Source organism: Epinephelus fuscoguttatus, linkage group LG16 (genome assembly GCF_011397635.1).
Source record: "Epinephelus fuscoguttatus linkage group LG16, E.fuscoguttatus.final_Chr_v1".
Taxonomy (NCBI): domain Eukaryota; kingdom Metazoa; phylum Chordata; class Actinopteri; order Perciformes; family Serranidae; genus Epinephelus; species Epinephelus fuscoguttatus.
Window position 1 is genome coordinate 25,493,533 of NC_064767.1, and position 17,435 is coordinate 25,510,967.

General features: G+C 41.4%; 1 protein-coding gene across 2 annotated transcripts; it reads right to left on the bottom strand.

Annotated features, from left to right (window-relative positions):
- Positions 1-1,115: 1,115 nt before the first annotated feature.
- ppp1r21 (protein phosphatase 1, regulatory subunit 21) lies at positions 1,116-17,422 on the bottom strand. Of its 2 annotated transcripts, none has more exons than XM_049600686.1 (22): positions 16,750-17,422; positions 15,115-15,183; positions 14,272-14,388; positions 13,935-14,036; positions 13,658-13,822; positions 13,501-13,559; positions 13,151-13,245; positions 12,835-12,887; positions 11,142-11,291; positions 10,885-10,986; positions 10,699-10,787; positions 10,402-10,538; positions 8,321-8,413; positions 7,645-7,772; positions 6,877-7,026; positions 6,398-6,490; positions 5,281-5,535; positions 4,836-4,871; positions 4,579-4,695; positions 3,795-3,893; positions 2,918-3,046; positions 1,116-2,256 (listed from the first exon to the last, which is right to left on the bottom strand). In XM_049600686.1, exons 1-22 carry the CDS (start codon positions 16,807-16,809, stop codon positions 2,227-2,229), a joined length of 2,328 nt encoding a protein of 775 aa, XP_049456643.1. In that variant the 5' UTR covers positions 16,810-17,422; the 3' UTR covers positions 1,116-2,226. The 2 variants fall into 2 exon arrangements, with proteins under 2 accessions (XP_049456643.1, XP_049456641.1); XM_049600684.1 differs by having other exon boundaries at positions 14,242-14,388.
- Between the last annotated feature and the right edge of the window lie 13 nt (positions 17,423-17,435).

Consider the following 17,435-nt stretch of genomic DNA (forward strand, 5'->3'; position numbering starts at 1 on the left):
ATAACACTACAGATTCTGCAAAATATGGATTTTAATGTAAGGGTGACTCATAGCGGGGTTACATAAAACATTAAATGTGCTCATGAATTAAAAAAACAGGGGTTGGACATGAACCACCCCTTCATTGTGTTGATTTTTAAGAATCTACACCCTGTCATAATTTTGCCTGAGTTGAGAAGTTCATAACAATTCACCATTTCAAGCAGGATATTTTTGCAGCCCACTTTTCCACCACTGCATGTCTCTTTTATATGTATATTCATTCCGCAGCCACTGTGCTTCTTGAATTACAAAGATGAAAACCACCATATTCTTGTTTTTTTAGTACTGGTTGAAACTTTTTGAATGCACAAATAAGTGGTGTTTTTTACTACTTTGACCCCTGTATTCCAAGAGTACATGAAAGCATCATGAATCCAACTAAAATGACACAATATGTTTTTCCTTCCAAAACAAAGTGACGACATCAAACAGTAATCTTCCAGTTCTCATGTGTCCAGTTCAGTGGTGCTGTCTCATTTCCCAGTGGTTAGGGTGTGTTACTGACTGGTTTTTTGTTTCAAATTATAGGCAATTTAGTTTCCTCCAACTCCCAGAAATGCAGCACGAAAAGTTAGGTCAGACAGGATCATTAATAACCAGGCAACTCTAAGTACATGAGGCATTTATATGTTCAACAAGCTTTTTTTTATTTTGCTTCACATATTTAAATGTGCTTTTGAACAGGTTACATTGTGAGAGTACAAGTATTATTTTTTATCAGTCCAAGGTGGGGGGGCGTTGGCAAATCTTCGTGACCAAAGGTTTGCTGGCAGGTGTAGATTGACAAACAGAGGTTTAGATGAACTGCTCATAACCACTGCTGGGCCTCTTCCTTCATTTTCCTCATGTCACTACAAGCCAAAGAAGCTCTAGTTTACTGTAAACTTTAACTGCACACTGCCATGACTCATGAATCAAGTTGTCTAAGAACCAGTTACAGTACGGGCCAACCTCCCTCTGACACTTCCCCGTAATCTCTCCTTACTGGACGTCACTGGAGACACACATAAAACTAGCTAAAGATTTTCCAAATTTAGTGGAAAATAAAAATTTGTAACCTCTGAATAAATGCCTTTGTGTATATATATATATATATTTAGATTTTTTTTTTTTTTTTTTTAGAAATTATACAGTACAATTATATCATGATTTGAAATGAGTGTATATTCACATTAACCCTTTTTGTCCATACATATTACAATATGAATTTAGAGACTATTGTACCACACCAGGCTTCTAAGTGCACATCCACACTTACTTTGGTGTTAAAAAGACTAATGTTACAAAGTAACTTCACAGAGACAGACTGACACCATTTTACGAGCTCTAACTTGTCCATCCTACCCTTTTGTCTCGGTAAACGCAGTTAATCAGTGCTTCAAGGCAGACAATTCTTCTCGTCTTTTTCCCACTCCCGGAGGACTGAAAACTTTCCGAAATGAGGAATGAATTCAAGTGTTTCTTTGTTAGTTGTTCAGTCAGGTTTTAAAGCCCTTTTTACAGAAGCTTTTGATGTATGCTTGTGTCATACAGGGTAGACATACAGGCCCTGGGAGCCACTTGCACATGTAATCTCAAATTTGATCTAAAAGAAAACAATCTAAGTGTAAAACAACATTCACATGTTGTAAAGCTTGGTGCCACAGTCACACTATGAGACAACACACTGCACACTAAACAGCCACACCAACATTTACTCTGTTCGCCTGCTCCCACAGATAAGGAGTACGAATTTCATTTTCTCTCACACGTACGTTTAAAAGCAGGAAAAGTACACACACTGATCAACAGGGTTTGGTCTTCAAGTCTGAGCATTACCAACTTTAACTGTTCCCGCTGTTTATCTTCTTCTGTCTCTTTTGGGGGAAAAAGCTGTTTCTCTCCCACCCTGCTTTTGGACAAAAGGTCAAGCAGCAGCTTCCGGGACTGTTTCAGAAAGCATTTTCAGCAAATCATGTTGTAACTGGTGCTGTGACAAGGAAAACGGAAAAAAGAAGCTTCCTCAGTCAAACATGTTCAAGCCTCCACACAAGTTCACTGCCTGACAGTGGAGGAATCTGACGCTCATGTAGCCGTCCTGTGGTTTGGTGACGGTGGTGGTGTTGGTACCAGGACGCTGCTGGGAGGCTCCACGGACCAGATCCTTTGTGATGCCGCAATGGAGCCAGAGTTCAGATGGCAGCTCTAGCGACCTTTGTTCTTTTTGGCATTTCCCTAAAGGAAACAGAAAATACAAGCTCAGTTCTGCAAAAAATTAAATCGAGTAATTTCCGGGATTGCTACATCATTTTTAAACACTGTGTTGCGTTCAAGTGCCGCAAGTTTAAGTAGCTCAGTTTTGTTTTGCATTCTGTTTCAAAATCTAAAAACATGCTGAGGCTAGTCTCGGGCCTTCAAGAGAAAATCACCACCTCTAACCCACAAACATGTTCTGTCCTGCACCTTCCCAACACGCAGCCATCTGTGCGCACACAAGCAGGAACATGCACGCTTAAAAAAAAACGGGCCTCCCCATTTCTGCGGCTTTAACTTAACGACTTCTTCAGATGGTTCCAGCAGGTGCTTTTCCCATCAGGCCCGGCAGCAACCACAACACCATCGATGACCTCCCAGTTCAACGTCATAACTGACAGAAACTTTACAATGTCACTTTTCACCGCCAAACCTGAAATGATCCTTCACACTCCCTGAAGCCGCTGGGTTTTTATCACTCCTCTTTGATGATGGAGCTTTTAGATTTACTTACATAGAGAGTGACATCGTATGACAGCTGAAAACAAAACCTGAGAGCGGAGCTACATTTTGAAAGGCGACTATTTTGAAAAGAGCTTGATTTAACAAAGATGAAAAGCAGACACAAAAGAAGGCGTTGTACCTTGCTGCCCAGTTTGAGCGTGTCGATTTCCTCTCTCTGCTTGCTCAAAGTCTCATTCATACTGCACAGGTGGTCGCTCATCATGCTGAGCTGGTCTTCATAGCTCCTCTTTGTTGTGGTCAGCTCATCCTGTACCAGACATCACAGTTACAGTGATACATGCACTGAATTTGATACTGCTCACGTAAACAGCATATTTAATTTGGATATTCCGAATCGGGCCTCTTTCTGAGTGTAGCATTTTCCAATTGAGACATGTGGGATATGGTGATGTCATTCAGGTTTTAGGATCATTCTTTGGGAATTTGGAATATGTATCTCAATTAAGGCTTTTACCGCAGTTTGCAACACACAGCCTCTTGCCTGTTTACCATCAGCTCTGAGTGTTGTCATGGATGCACACACAACAGTTTGCAAGGCCGCAATGGAGATGCATGCCCAAAAGAAAAGCCCACATTTCCGGATCGAACGGAGAAACACAGCAACCTTTAAACATTATGAAAGAGTTGGGTATTAACAGGTTTTTGGATAGGTGCAAATATTGCAATGCTGGCCTTTTCAGGAAGGTGGTTAAAGAAATGAAAGAGGGAGGCTGTACTTGCACGGTCAAACAAGTCTGCCACCGATGGAAAGCTTTGAAAAAAAATGCTATTCTGATGACCTTGCACTTTTCTACAGGAATGTTAGTGGAATATTCATTTTCATTATCCATGTAAACAGCTCAGTAGGAATATTGTCTTTTTCACAGTAAGGGGAAAAAAACCTGAATATTTTCTGCATGTAAACAAAGTCAGTGAGAATGTTTTGTGAGTTGGGAGGAGGCCAGTGTCTATACTCAGACTATACTAAGCTCTCTGATAATGAGACTACATTTTACCTGCAAGCGTGTGATGTTCTGATTAGCCAGTTTGACCTCCTCGCTCAGAGTCTCCCGTGATTTCTCTGCAATGGCTAATCTCTTGGCCAAAGCCCGACACTAGAAAGAGAGAAAAAAAGAAAAAGAAAGTAAACAACTGCTGTCCCCTGATAGGTTTAACACATGACATGCACATTTTACAGATCTTTTTCAAAAGCTGCAATAAAGGTAGATATTCCTTTGAGAAATGGGTATATTTGAGGACAGCGTCAAAGCTAAATGCACAATTTGGAAAAACTGACAGTTTAATACCAGAGACAGCGACTTGAGATCAGGTGCATTCTTGTTGCTACGATACAAAACATGGATGACTGACACGCCAGTTAGTCACAATGCGACCGGATGTCACATAGAGAAGTATCCACATTCAGATCAAGCCTCGACGTAATACTAAAAATATAAGGTGTCAGTTTCTCAGTAAAAAAAAAAAGAAAGGAAACTCTTAGTAATAATGGAGCTCAGAAACCATTTCCGAAGTACAAAGAGGAAAGAACAGAGAAACAAGGTTAACTTCTAGTTCAGCTTCTACACTCTCTGTTCTCAAGCAAATTTAAGAAGCAGACAAAAATAGCACGCATGAGGGGACAGGGCAAGTGACTGTTCTGCACTAAATGTTTTTGGACGTTTTAGTGGAGGTCGTAAAAGTTTCCGTATCTCTTCCCGGATGACAGGCGATGTTAGAGAGGCCGCGTGCGATGAAAAGGTCAGTTCTTTGCAATAACAAGCAGCTTAGTTAGGGCTTCACCTCAGAGTGAAAGTGCACAGCTTTGCTGTCTGAAATCTGGAGCTGGGTGGTGAGCTCTCCCACTCTGGCCATGTAGTGAGTCTTTATCAGCTGCTCCCTGGACTCCTCGTCTCCCACCTGCAAACGCAGACACAACATCCAGCTAGATAAGATGTCTTTTCCCTCTGGAAAGCATTATGATCTTTACATGTGTTTTCTTTTTTTATTTAGGAGCTCTTCATTTAGTATGTTAATTAGTTGAGTGTTTGACAACTCACATGCTCAACTGTTGGTGTTGTGCACAACATGCCAACCTGGTGACAAGACACAAAAGAGAAACAAGTCAGGAACTTCAAAACAGGAAACCCACTTCAAGCACAAACAGGCCTCCAACACTGTTAGGACAGACCAGCATGCAAGAAATAATAACAACAAAAGCTAATACACAAGTCGAACAGACTAGTGAGTCAAACTGCCCTGGATTGTGACTGCACTGTGAACTCTGCACTCACATGCATAAACAACAGTATTCTTCTATTGTACCGCATCAGCACATCGGGAAGTCTGACTTTTATTAAGCAAAAACTTGCTTAGCGTGGGAGCTACAATAAAAGAACGATAATACTCCCTTTGTTGAAGCAAATCAGACACCAGTGCTATGAGCAGAAAATACCCTCTGCAAGCAAAAACTAACAAGTACAGCAGCCAATGAAGTGACTGTACCAGGCTGGTGCACAGCGTAGTCTCTTTTCCCACAGCCTTCTGCTCCTTCTCTGCATCCTCATGGCTCTGTGCGAGCGTGCTGGCTGCAGCTGGCTGCGAATTTGGACTTCCCCCTAGAGCTGCCGCAAGCTGCGCTTCCAGCTCCGCAATGCGCTGGTTCTCCTTTTCCAACCGCACCTTCCCCAGCTGGGCTTCCAGGAGCCAGTGCTCCTTCTCCTGCTCCAACCGAGCGATCTTCTCCTGGCTCTGCTGCACCTGTGGAAGGCCAACAGGGAGAGGAGAGGGTTGGACAGTGAGCTTGTGGGAAGAGGGCTGAGCGAAGGTTGGGAGAAGTGGAGGGGCAGCAGTATTTAGGAGGAAATGAGGAAACTATAAAACAAAGCAGTTTGTAATTGTACAATCTGAGTAGGGGTTTAACATTTTTGATCTGATCAAAATAAAATAAAATTTGTGAAAGATGAGGTCATGTTTGGTCGAGTTTATCTGTATCTTTGTATTATCTAATATCAGAGATTTGCCCCAGTGCCTTAGGCTTTAAAGGTCCTAAGGTCCTTTAGCGTCCAGGTCTTCTAAATGCTAGAGGCTTAAATGGCAAAATCACAAAAACCTCTATCTTTATACAATAATTTTGTGACTATGTACTTCACAATTAACTTGAATGCTGAAATGACACATTGAAGCATGTAGATGGAGACACATTTACAAAGAGAAAACCCTTTGAACTTGCTCAGGACAGAACATGCAGGCACTCGCTGGCCAAGCGTCTCAATTCCTCACACCCTGTCCCTACAGAGCAACTCCTCTGAAATATTACATAACTGTATCATTATGAGACAGAATCCTGCACTTGTGAAAGACTTTCTTTACTTTTATGACCAGCTATCTTCTCATGAACGACTGAAATATACAAAAATAATTGCATGTGGAACCATTTTTACTTTATCTCGATGTTATTACACCACTGCCTTTAGGGCAGCAAGACCTGGCTGGCACACTGACTCATACATGCTCACACTGTCCGCATTACACAGAGTGCCTTTTTGGAAAATGATGAGCAAATTCTTCAGTCGATTCTAAACCAACGGAAACGGTTTAAAGGAAGAGTTTTGTGTCATACCTGCTGAGTGAGCCCTTCTCTGCTCTCGGTGGAGCTGGTGAGTATACGACGGTTTGACAGGGCTTCTCTGTAAGGAACAGACTGCGGCCTGGCCTGAGTGAAGAAACAACAGTGGGAAAATGTCCATTTAATTTAATTTGTATACTGTTTCACTTTATTTATATACTACTTTATTTCTGTTTTATACTGTACTTAAAATCTTTTCCACAGAAAAGAAAAAACAAAGAATAAAAGCAAAGCAAGTCATAAAATACAGGGGCAATAAAATACTGATAAAAGTAAAACATAAAATGGCAAAAGCGAACAGATAAAACTCGATGAAACATGAAATATTTACAAAAGCAATTTAAAAGACATTGCAGATGTAGTCTTTGTAATCTCAATGGGCCCAAACTTCAATAGTCTGGGAGCTTTAACTGTACATGCTCGGTCACCAGCCAGGACCTTGTAATAGCCAGAAGATCTGAGCCTATACGAACCTTTTTGATTGCACTGAAATAGGCAGCTGCTTTCTTTTTGTTGGCCAGCATACTCTCTGCTTGCAAGGGGTTGAGGGCTGCTGTGCTGCCTCTTGGACTGTAGCCTGATGATGTGAAGAAGTCCAAGTTGTTGCTGAAGAAAGTGGCAATCTGCAACAAAACAGTGACTTGATGTCTCATATCATGAAAACGAAAGAGATCTTTGCAGCCTCCTTCGCTAAAGCAACGTTAATTAGTGCCTACATATCTCAACGCAGATACTCAGCATTCTGTTTAGCCTCAAATTAACCAGTGTGTTTACAGCAGAGAGATGATTACACCACCAAGTGTCCAGGATGATAAATGTCTGAGCAATTAAGCTTTTGCCTGCAGAGATGATCGCTCTGAAAGCACAGCTCGCTCCACACATCCCGTGCCAGCGTGTTATTCAACGCTGCAACCCACCGGACTGTGCCTCCCATCAGCAGACACATCTCAGCCAACGCTTCACTTGACTCACAAAGAGAAATCATTTATCCCTTTGCTCTGACTGGGGAGCAGCTGTACAAACTGTGAGCTGGACAGTACCTTTGAACGTTTGACCGCTGCCCACCTGAGTCCTGTCGTTCTGTGGTGGCAAAATTACCAAAGTGATCCAGTTGCGGTGAAATCTCACCGCTACTTACAACTGAGCTTTTGTGTATTACAGCTCACACATAACACTCTCTGTTTGAAGCTGTGCTATAAAGGATATTAGCCTGGCTGCTGCCTGCCCCCTGTTGGCTGTACCTTGCCGGTGCTGCTGGTCAGAGAACCCAAAGATCCCAGCAGGCACTCTGTGGTGGTAGAGAGCTTCTGTGTGACGGTGGGGAGCTCCTTCTCTAATCCGGCTTTCTGGTTGTAGTGCTTTGACATCTCTGGACATACAGGGAAGAAAGAGAGCAGCAGGAGAGGCATTTGTGGCATCTATTGGCTTTGAGTCCCATCTTCAGCTTCAACAACTACATTTTTATCATCTTGTGAGATCACAGGCGGCTTTTTTGTGACGCTCCCTTACTGTTTGGTACGTAAATGATGTGTTACATATTGTAGATACTGTGAAACTACACGCCTTTAGTGTATATTTGCACATAATCACTGTCCCCACAAGAACCAAGACAAAGCTACAAATTACACAAACACACTCAGCTAAGTGTGTCAGCTGTACACATAAGTGACTCTTCTCTGCCAGAGAGCACTAAATTACACTTTCATTTGGCACCACAGTGTGAGAGAAGCTACACTAAAGCTTCTGCTTATTTACTCTTCAAAAACTGGGCTGGCGGGTTTTGTCATGAAAACAGAAAACTATTCTAACTTTTATGAATGGCAACAGCAGCTAGGCGGTTACGTGAGGGAATCGTTGTGCTGTGTCACATTGGCTGTGAATGGCTGCGGATAATAAGTGGCTCACGGTGCTGCTCACCTTTAATGGCATCGTGAAGACTGTGTAGGCAGGCAGCCAGCTGGGTGAAGACAGCTGAGGTGCTGCTCTGTGGCATGGCATCCTGCCGAACACCTGAGACACATTGCACACGTTTGTAATACAAGCACATCGTATCACTTCACACGAAGCGCTCGTTCTTTCCATATAATCAAGTACTCAAAGAAAATATGATCATTCACATTCATTTGTGAAGTATTTTTTCTAATTACATATTAGCTGGGATGATGACAGAAGTTTTAGGCAAAAAGATATCAAACGTTCACCAGATCCAGAAAAAAAGCTCAGGGCCTAACCAGACATTTTAAAGGGACAGTTCACCCCACAATCAAAAATATTTTGGATTGTTTTGGTGTGAGTTGGGTTGCTGAGTGTTGGAGTTATCGCCCGTAAAGATGTCTGCCTTCTATAGAATATAATGGGACTGGATGGCACTCGATAATCCACAGACCTCTTTGTTAGCAGTTTCATGTAGGAACTATTTCCTTTCTACCAAAGCACACCTGCCAACTGTACTGTATCACAGCACAGAAGGAAGCATGTATCTACTGCTAACGGTGTAACGATCCATCGCACTGGATTGATATATCCATTAAATGATCAACAATCCAATGTCATCGATGCCAAGAGTAAATGTCGATACTGATCGTCGGCTTTAGGATACATTTTAATTTAAAAGTCTGTGTCACTGTCAGACAGCAACAGGCAGACAGCAAGCAGCCCAGAGACAGACTATGAGGATAACGTTATTTACACAGGAATAAATCAGCAGTGTGGAAATATTTTCAACAGACAGAGCGCATGCCATAAGTAAACAATGCCTGGACAGACATCTCACTGTGCCAACTTCTCACTACAGCCACATTAGCTGCTCTGTTTAAATAATGTTCGGCTCAAAAAATCTGCATGCAGACTGAAATTCAACCAGGCTGTTCTGTTGAGAGATGCAGTGACTTAAACCAACGGTGAATACAAAAACAATAAAGTTACATGTAATTTGTTAAACTACGTGCAGAGGACAAAAAGTCTGCTAGCCGCTAGGCTAATTTATGCAAAAGCAAGTAATGGGTCACCAGCAAAAACAACTGTTCTGTCCATGAACCTTGACAGTTGTTACTGAGCTGAAATTGATACTTTTGTTAAACGATGTCGTTGTTAGTCCATGTTTTATAGCTGTTCTGAGAAGTTTGCCTTCAGGGCTTTAAGCCAGATATACCTCAAGTTTTAGGAAACAGATGATGGCTTGGGTTAAAACTAAAATATTTCTGCCAGAAACGTCTCTCTGGCAGACAGCCCTGGAAGTTAACTAATCCCATGTGCTGTTTTATGTGTGCTAGTGGAGTCAGTTTGAAGTAAACTTTACTGCACTTAGGCGGTTACTATTACTGACATTACTTATGTGTTGCTTTTATATTTTATGGCCATAAGCATAAAAGTAGGGGTGGCAACTTCTTCTGTAACTGACTGTGTTAAATGGGCAGATAAAATGTTGATCACTGGCCCCCTAATCGCATTGAATCGAAATCGTATTGCAGCAGACTTTATAATATCGGCATATACCGTACTGTTGTCCAAAGAATCAATGTAGTATCTTATCGTGGTAATTTACACCCCTCTCTACTGCTAGCTCACCTAGCACCACTGAGCTAGCTAATGTTACATCTCATCCAAGGAGGACGCCATTTATGTGTAAATTTAGCACTTTCAAGACCACTTCTCATTCATGAAGAGATTCCTTTTTTCCTTCTGTGCGATGGTATGGTTGGTGGGTGTTGTTTAGTAGAAAGAAAATAACAAAGTCTGTGGATTATCTTGATTAACTGCGTCATTTTTTCTGGAAGCTGTTAAGTTTTTTGACTGTATTTTTTTTTGCGCTGTGAGCACCACAAGCTGAGTGCCATCTAGTTTCATTATATTGGAGAGAAAGCAGACATCTCTATGGCCGATATCTCCAACACTGGGCAACGCACAACAAAAATACCTAGACTGATAAATAGCACTAAAGATGGCACATTATATATTCATATATCATATATTGTATATTTCTGCTTATGTTATCTTACTGGGTAAGGCCAAAAGGGTAATGTAGCTCTGCAGTTTCTCGAACACAGAAGTTACTCTCTTCATGTCACTCTGCAACTCCTGGTTTTTCACACTGAGGGCAGCAGTACAAAGAGGTGCGTCGCACTCTTCTTCCAGGCTGAGAAGAGAAGAGAAAAGAAGATCAATACAGTGTCCTCCACTCCATTTTTCTATCTGTTACACACAGACAGACAGACAGACAGACAGACAGACAGACAGACAGACACACACACACACACACACACACACACACACACACACACACACACAGCACTGACCTTTTCAGCTGGTAGGGAAGAATCTTTTGCAGAAAGTGGGTGTATGAGGAGAAATTATCAGCAAAGCTCTTCAGCTTGACCACAGTCTCCTTAAATTCAAGAAAAAAACACACACAATAAGAGGCTGGTTCTAAGCGAACACCATGAACAAGCCCACACAATGTCTCAGTCCAAAACATCACTCACCAGTATTGTAACGGTGTCCTCTGTGATGCTTTGGTGTAACTGCAGGAAGCTGTCCTCCAGGGGGCGCACATAGGCTGCATTCTCATGTAGATACTGAGAGAACTAGGTAGAGGGGGAAATCGTATATTTGAGTTTACACACTGAACACAGAAATTCTTTTTATGAGTAAACCCTCTGCTACTGTCTTTTATGGCTAACATTGTTGTACATCTGTTACATGATAGGCAGGTTGTATTTCTTGTGTGCGGCTGCCTCACCTTCTGGTTAAGAGGGGAGATGGGCTCAATGGAAGAGTCCAGGGGATAGATGTGCACTCTCTGTTCTGTGTAGGAGTGGAAGTTTAACAGCGCAGCCACCAAGTCCTGGATAAAGCTCAGGGCCTGACCTGCCAAGTCCCGGGCTTTAAGCTGAAACCACAGAAAGGTCACGCTCAGTGTCTCTGAAGAAATCCAGCTGGATCAATACATCTGTAACATACTGTTTGTATTTCTGACAAACCAGTAGAGGATTAACTGATCAATCAAAAAAAAAATCAACAACTTATAACTATTAACTGCTAATAATTTAAGTCATTTTTTAGTAAAAATAACAAAATGTGCCAAGTTCCAGCCAATACATTGTGTGTTTTTGATATATTTCTTTATCTTAATTAATAGTAATTTTAATGTCTTTGGGTTTTGGACTGTTAGCCCCCATTTCCGCTGAGCAGTACGGTACAGTTCAGGTTGGTATGCTTCTTTTCCGTTTCCACTGTGAAAAGTTGTGGATGGTACCAATGGAACCGTTCTGTACCATCCCCATTTTTGGTCATCCCTCTGTTGGGGTACCTAGCACACAGATCTGGTACTAAAAGTTGGAGCTGTGAACACTGCAGTCCGTTGATTGGTCAATAGTGGACGGTCACTCTGCTCAGGGCTGAGTTGTGGCTGGTTTTGAGGCTCATGTAACCACTGTTCATACCATGGAGAGCTTAGTAAACTGTAGCTATAAAATGAAAGGATGTTTTGTTGCCTCTCAAAGCAGCTGGAGTTGGATAAAAAATAATTCAATTCACTGGGCCGACTGCCGGCAACTTTTAAGGTGGAACGTTTATTTGTTAAGTTACTCAATGTATGAGCTGATGACATGAATTAATCAACACCCCTTAAATCACTGTGACAACTTTGACCATTACTTTAGTTTTTATATGACATACACTTTTAGTAATGAGTGGATCTTCAAGCATTTACAAATCTACATTAATTTTGACTAGGTTATGTGAACTGCATATATTCTAATCCTCACTTGAAGAAAAAAAAGCGCAGCGAAGCGTCGTTCTGTGGGCTACAGCAACACAAAACCCCTGCGCCTGCCTTAGAAGGACAAAAATGCACAAACCCGCTATTTTTAAACATCCCACAAAGAGAGAGACTCTCATTGCAGCCTGTTTTATATGAAAATGTCGGCGTGTATGTATGTAAAAAATAATAAACTAAAAAAATGTAGCTCTGTAGACAATTAACAATAAATGAGACTTCCATCTGTGTCACTGGTGAAGAGCCAGGAAATACAGTGAGTGTTGGACGGAGCAGTGAGTGACAACCACCCCGCCCACATTTAAGGGTACTGTGTGCGGTGGAAACGCTAGGGTCTAGGTACCATGTCTGAAGGGTTACTTTTGGTTCCAAAGGTACCGTACCAAAAGTGATTGGTGGAAACAGGGCTTTAGTCCTTCCTTGCTAAGTTATTGGTTTAAATTTTTATTGGTTTAAAAAATACTATTTTTTTTTTTTTTTTTTTTTTAAAGAGAAAATGTTGAAAGTAATGTGTTGCAATGAGGGAATATTACTGTAAGTGTAGACAACAGTGAATAACCTGTAATAATAAATAACAAGTTTTTTTTCATTGAACTAATGATAAACACCTGGGCACTATAAACCCATTAAAAATCTGGTCTGTTGTCTCACTCACCTGGTGCCTTCGATTGTGTGGCGGCACATTTAAGCTGTTGTAGTCACTAAATTCTGCAGGATAGAAGAGAAAGCAGTTAAACCAGAGCAGATCCCCAGTCCCTGCACTGAACTTTATTGACTCAACAAACACAGCTTAAATGGTTTAGCCTCCTGCCTTCTTACGCGCAATATTACAGTTTGGTGTAGCATTACAGTATTTACTCCTGGGCAGAATGGTGTTATGGTATCAGTGACAGAGACATAAATGTTCTCAAATAGATGTCTGCGTTGTAGCAGACTGTTTTTGTCCGAGTGGCTCGGTGCCAGATACTCACTGGTGTCATTAAAGGGCACTTTCTCCTGGATAACACTGCTGCTTTGTTTCACCTGTCTGTTCAGCTCTGCTTGGCACCGCCTCAACTGTTGCTGACTGCAGAAAGAGAGCAAACAAAAGACTTTAATGGGTTCAATTATGCATTTTGCTTGGTTAATCAATTTAATGTGGTTTGAGAATCATAACTGCAGTAGAAGAAAACATATATATCAGAAGTTAATATCAAATAGAAAAATAAGAAAGGATGCTGGTATGAATGTACGCCCTATATGCAAATCACCCTTCTGGTTTTCTGACACCATATTAGTGACTTAAATTACTCATTAACTCCAAATAAAAGGGAGAACGTACCACTCTTCTGTTCGCATTCTGCACTCTTTTGCCTCCCTCTCCAGAGTCTGTGCTTTCAGCTAACAGGAGATAAGAAAAATAAACACACTTTAATACACTTTATCAAAACTGAAAATTACATAATGTACTTCATTCTTCTCCTGCGGCTCATCCTCACCTCTAAACGTGCCTTGTCACTCTGCAGCCGCTCGATTGTTTCCATGTACTTAGTGGTGAGTCCGTCCACAACAGCCTGGTGCTGCTCGGAGTCTCTCTCGAGCTCCTGTAGTCGTGTCGTCAGCTCAGCTTCCTGCCTCCTGTGCCGCTCGTCTGCTTCATAGAACTGATGCGTACACAGCAGAAAACAGAGCAATCACATGGAAGGTCTCCCCACTGCATTAACTTTATATACAAAACAATGACAGACCAATTGTTAACACGCTGTGGCTACTTACTTGGATATGAAGGCGCTCATTTTCTTCTATCTTTTTCTGCAGGTCTTCATCAAAAACACTCTGTGTCTCCAGGCCGTGCTGTGAGGGAGAGTCTGCTTTATTCTGGGGGAGGAAGAGATAAAATAGGGGCTGCTTATCACGATCTTTTGACTCTACAAACATTACTGTTTAATCATTATCACTGTCATTTCATAATCACCCTTACAACTGATCTTTCTGTTACCAGACTAATTTCATGACTATGGGAATACACCCTCTTCCCTTTACCAAACTATGTATCCTTTCCCTTATTCCCCCTTATGATCACCTTCCCCTTTTTGCCCTTGGCTTCACTGACAGCTAGCTCCTCTTGCAGTAGCTCCACTCTCTTGGCCAGCTGTTGATTCCTGAAGCTGAGACTGTCCATCTCCTGCTCCTGCTTCCTCAGGGTCTGGTCCCGCTGCTTCAGCTGATCCTGATGAGGATAACGGAGACACATGTTGAGCGTAGACTTGCTGTACATGTCTTCATTACTTCTTATAAACCAGCACATTAAGCAAATTAATAACTCAAAATCATGAAGACATCACTCTATGTACTGATGCAGAACTTGCTTTGATTGAAAAAAGGCTCTCTAGCGAATGTGGCAGAGCTGACAGAGTGCTGCAGGGGTGACGTTTTTTTGTAGGCTGACATCACCCGGTTCTCATGAGACACAAAAAAGTAATGAGATTTTTCCAGTGGATTTTGGATTGCAGAACATACAGTAAGCATTGTAGCAAACAGAAGTTCATGATACTTAAACATTCTGTTCAGCAAGATAATTTTCACACATGAACACCACTTTAATGACTCTGAAAGGAAGGAACCGGAAGAGCTAAAATGCTAACTCAGCTACGCCGTTTCAAGCCTCATTCTTACACCACTCTGTTATGCAACTCCAGCGTAACTAAACAGCAACAGTGCAATAAGTACTGGCCAGATGAGGTGACCATCTGGATTTGTTAAGCAAATACATAATTATAGTTTTTTACAACACCTCTCCATTAGCCTGGCTACCCGATGATGTACTTATTCAGAAACAGACAGAATAACAGTTTGTGATAAAAATCTGGAATCCCAAAAACAGAGTAAACAGTGAAGTTGTACATTACAGCTGTGGATCAGAAATATTTTTTTTCTGTTGTATGTGTCACTTTACCTTATATGAGGCAGAGTTGGCCTGTTCATCCACAACTCCCTTCTTCAGCACCTGGTTCTGTGCACGGAGCTGTGAAAACATACAAAAGAAAATGCTAAGACATAAGACATGAATGCAATACAAAACGTTCTTTGACCCTGCTTGGCTTGATCTCACTTGTAAAAGAGGTTTTGATCTCAATGTGACATCCTAGTTGAATACAGGTTATATGTTATCAATGGGCAGGAATGAAATGAAAGGCAGTTTTCAAAACAAGAATAATGTGTTATGGACACAGCATCGTGAGGTGAATTCACATTTGCCTTTGCACAGAAAATCTCTCTCAAATGCTTATGTGTGGTTGCTGCTTTTTCATCCTATTCTGCATAACACAGTCAAGTCACCAAAATGTTTAAAACCCAAAGCTCGTTACTGCATAACTTGTGGTCTTTGACACATGTATACTTAATTAAGCAGAAGGGCAGCATGTGTGACAGTTACACAGTCAGCACTTTCTGAGCAGGATATGGTGCTTGGCTAACGGGGAGATCAGAGTTAAACAGGAAACAGCACACACTCCCCGTGCTGTCAGCTGACACAGAAACAAAGGGCACAAACAGCTCACGAGAGAAAATGCAGACTCAAAGGCTTGACTGTGTCTTAACTGTCACTTGTTAATGAATTAATCTTTAAAGTAGCTGACAGCACTTGAACACAGCATGATCATTAGCTACTTAACATGTCAAATGCAGCAGCATGTAAATGACAACATTCAATCTAAAACATGCCATGATAACCCCAATCCTATAACATATCTGGTTTTATTCTGTATTGCAATAAACACTGAATCATTCATCATCATATCAGTATACATTCAGTTACTTATATGTTTACTAAATGTGTCTTTTATTTTCCTTCTCAACTTGTTTTCTATGTGCAATTACTGGAAAATGGTTGTAAATTAAGATACAGTATTATGATCCCATGTGGGACTGGCCAAATGCATGACACTAGAATAACTTTAAGAAATTTAAAATTAAAATGAAGATGCACCTGACTTAATCTACCTCAAATCATGACATGTGTGATGATCATGATGACTCAGTTTACGTGAAAACTGTCTCAAAGAGCTGTGTTGATTGAACAAAATGGTCATTTTGGAGGCTGTAGTTTGTATTGTGTTGTACTACCTATGCTATTTTATTAAGAACACTCGTCTCAGTCTGATGAAATTTAATTTGACTGTACCACCAACTACATCTTCCAAAATGACCATAAAGTTCGTGGTAAAATCACCTCATCTCTAAAACAATATAACCTTAATGACAGCAGGATTTATTGCAGGGCTATAATATCGGTTAGATCACATTAGTTTTAGCTAAGTGTCATAAACTCCCAGTTGAGTGTATCTCCTTGCACTGGCATGAGGTCAGCTTCAACTATGGTATCCACTATTCCTGTAACGTTATAGTACATGTGTAAATGTATTTAAATGGAAACTGTCATCGATTATTGATGCGTTAGTGATAAAATGTTGGTGGCTAATGCTAATAACACATAGGGAGCGTCTGTGCTCCAGCCTTGTAAGTACTGTGTATTTAGCAATGACAGCTAACTTTATTATCATTTAATGGGTGGACAAAGAAAGTGTTTTACCTTGGAGTACTCCTGTGCCAGCTTGCTGTATTTTGTTTGCAGGTCTGTAACGTTAGCCATTGTCGCTGGTAACGTTATTCCGTCGCTAACCGTTGATGCTGGAAAACGGTATCCTAGCTAGCCCGGCTAGCTGGTGGTTGTACGGTTAGCTTGCTCGAGACCGCTCGCGCTGCTTTAAATGTTAACGGTGGACACGGTGAGCTTTAACCCAGCTAACTCAGGTTAGCTAGTTCACTGTTATTACTGAGTAATTCAGGGAGGCTTGTTCCGTTACTTGGTAAAATTAACCGCGAAAACATTGTGACAAAGGGACGGTCATGAGTCCCGGAAAAAGAAGTGGCTGGTGGTCATCTGATATGCGCTAACTTCTAAAGCCGGGACGCAACAATGTTTTAAGTTAGCGCTGTTAGCAGTGACAGAGCTTGCTAGCTAGCTGGCTAGCCAACAGCTAACTAGCTATGTAGCAAAACAAATCCCTACATCGAGTCACACATGCAGGTCATGTTATGTGACAGCAGCCGTGTAGCACGCTGCGTCCGCAAATCGTATTACAGGTTGAGTTTAGCTGCTGCTAAGCTAGTCCAGCAGCCATGACAAACCATTCATCTGGAGGAATACTTTCATTTTCTAAGCAGCAAATTCTTCCTCGAATGAGATCCGACCACAGACACAAGCGCCGAGGTCAA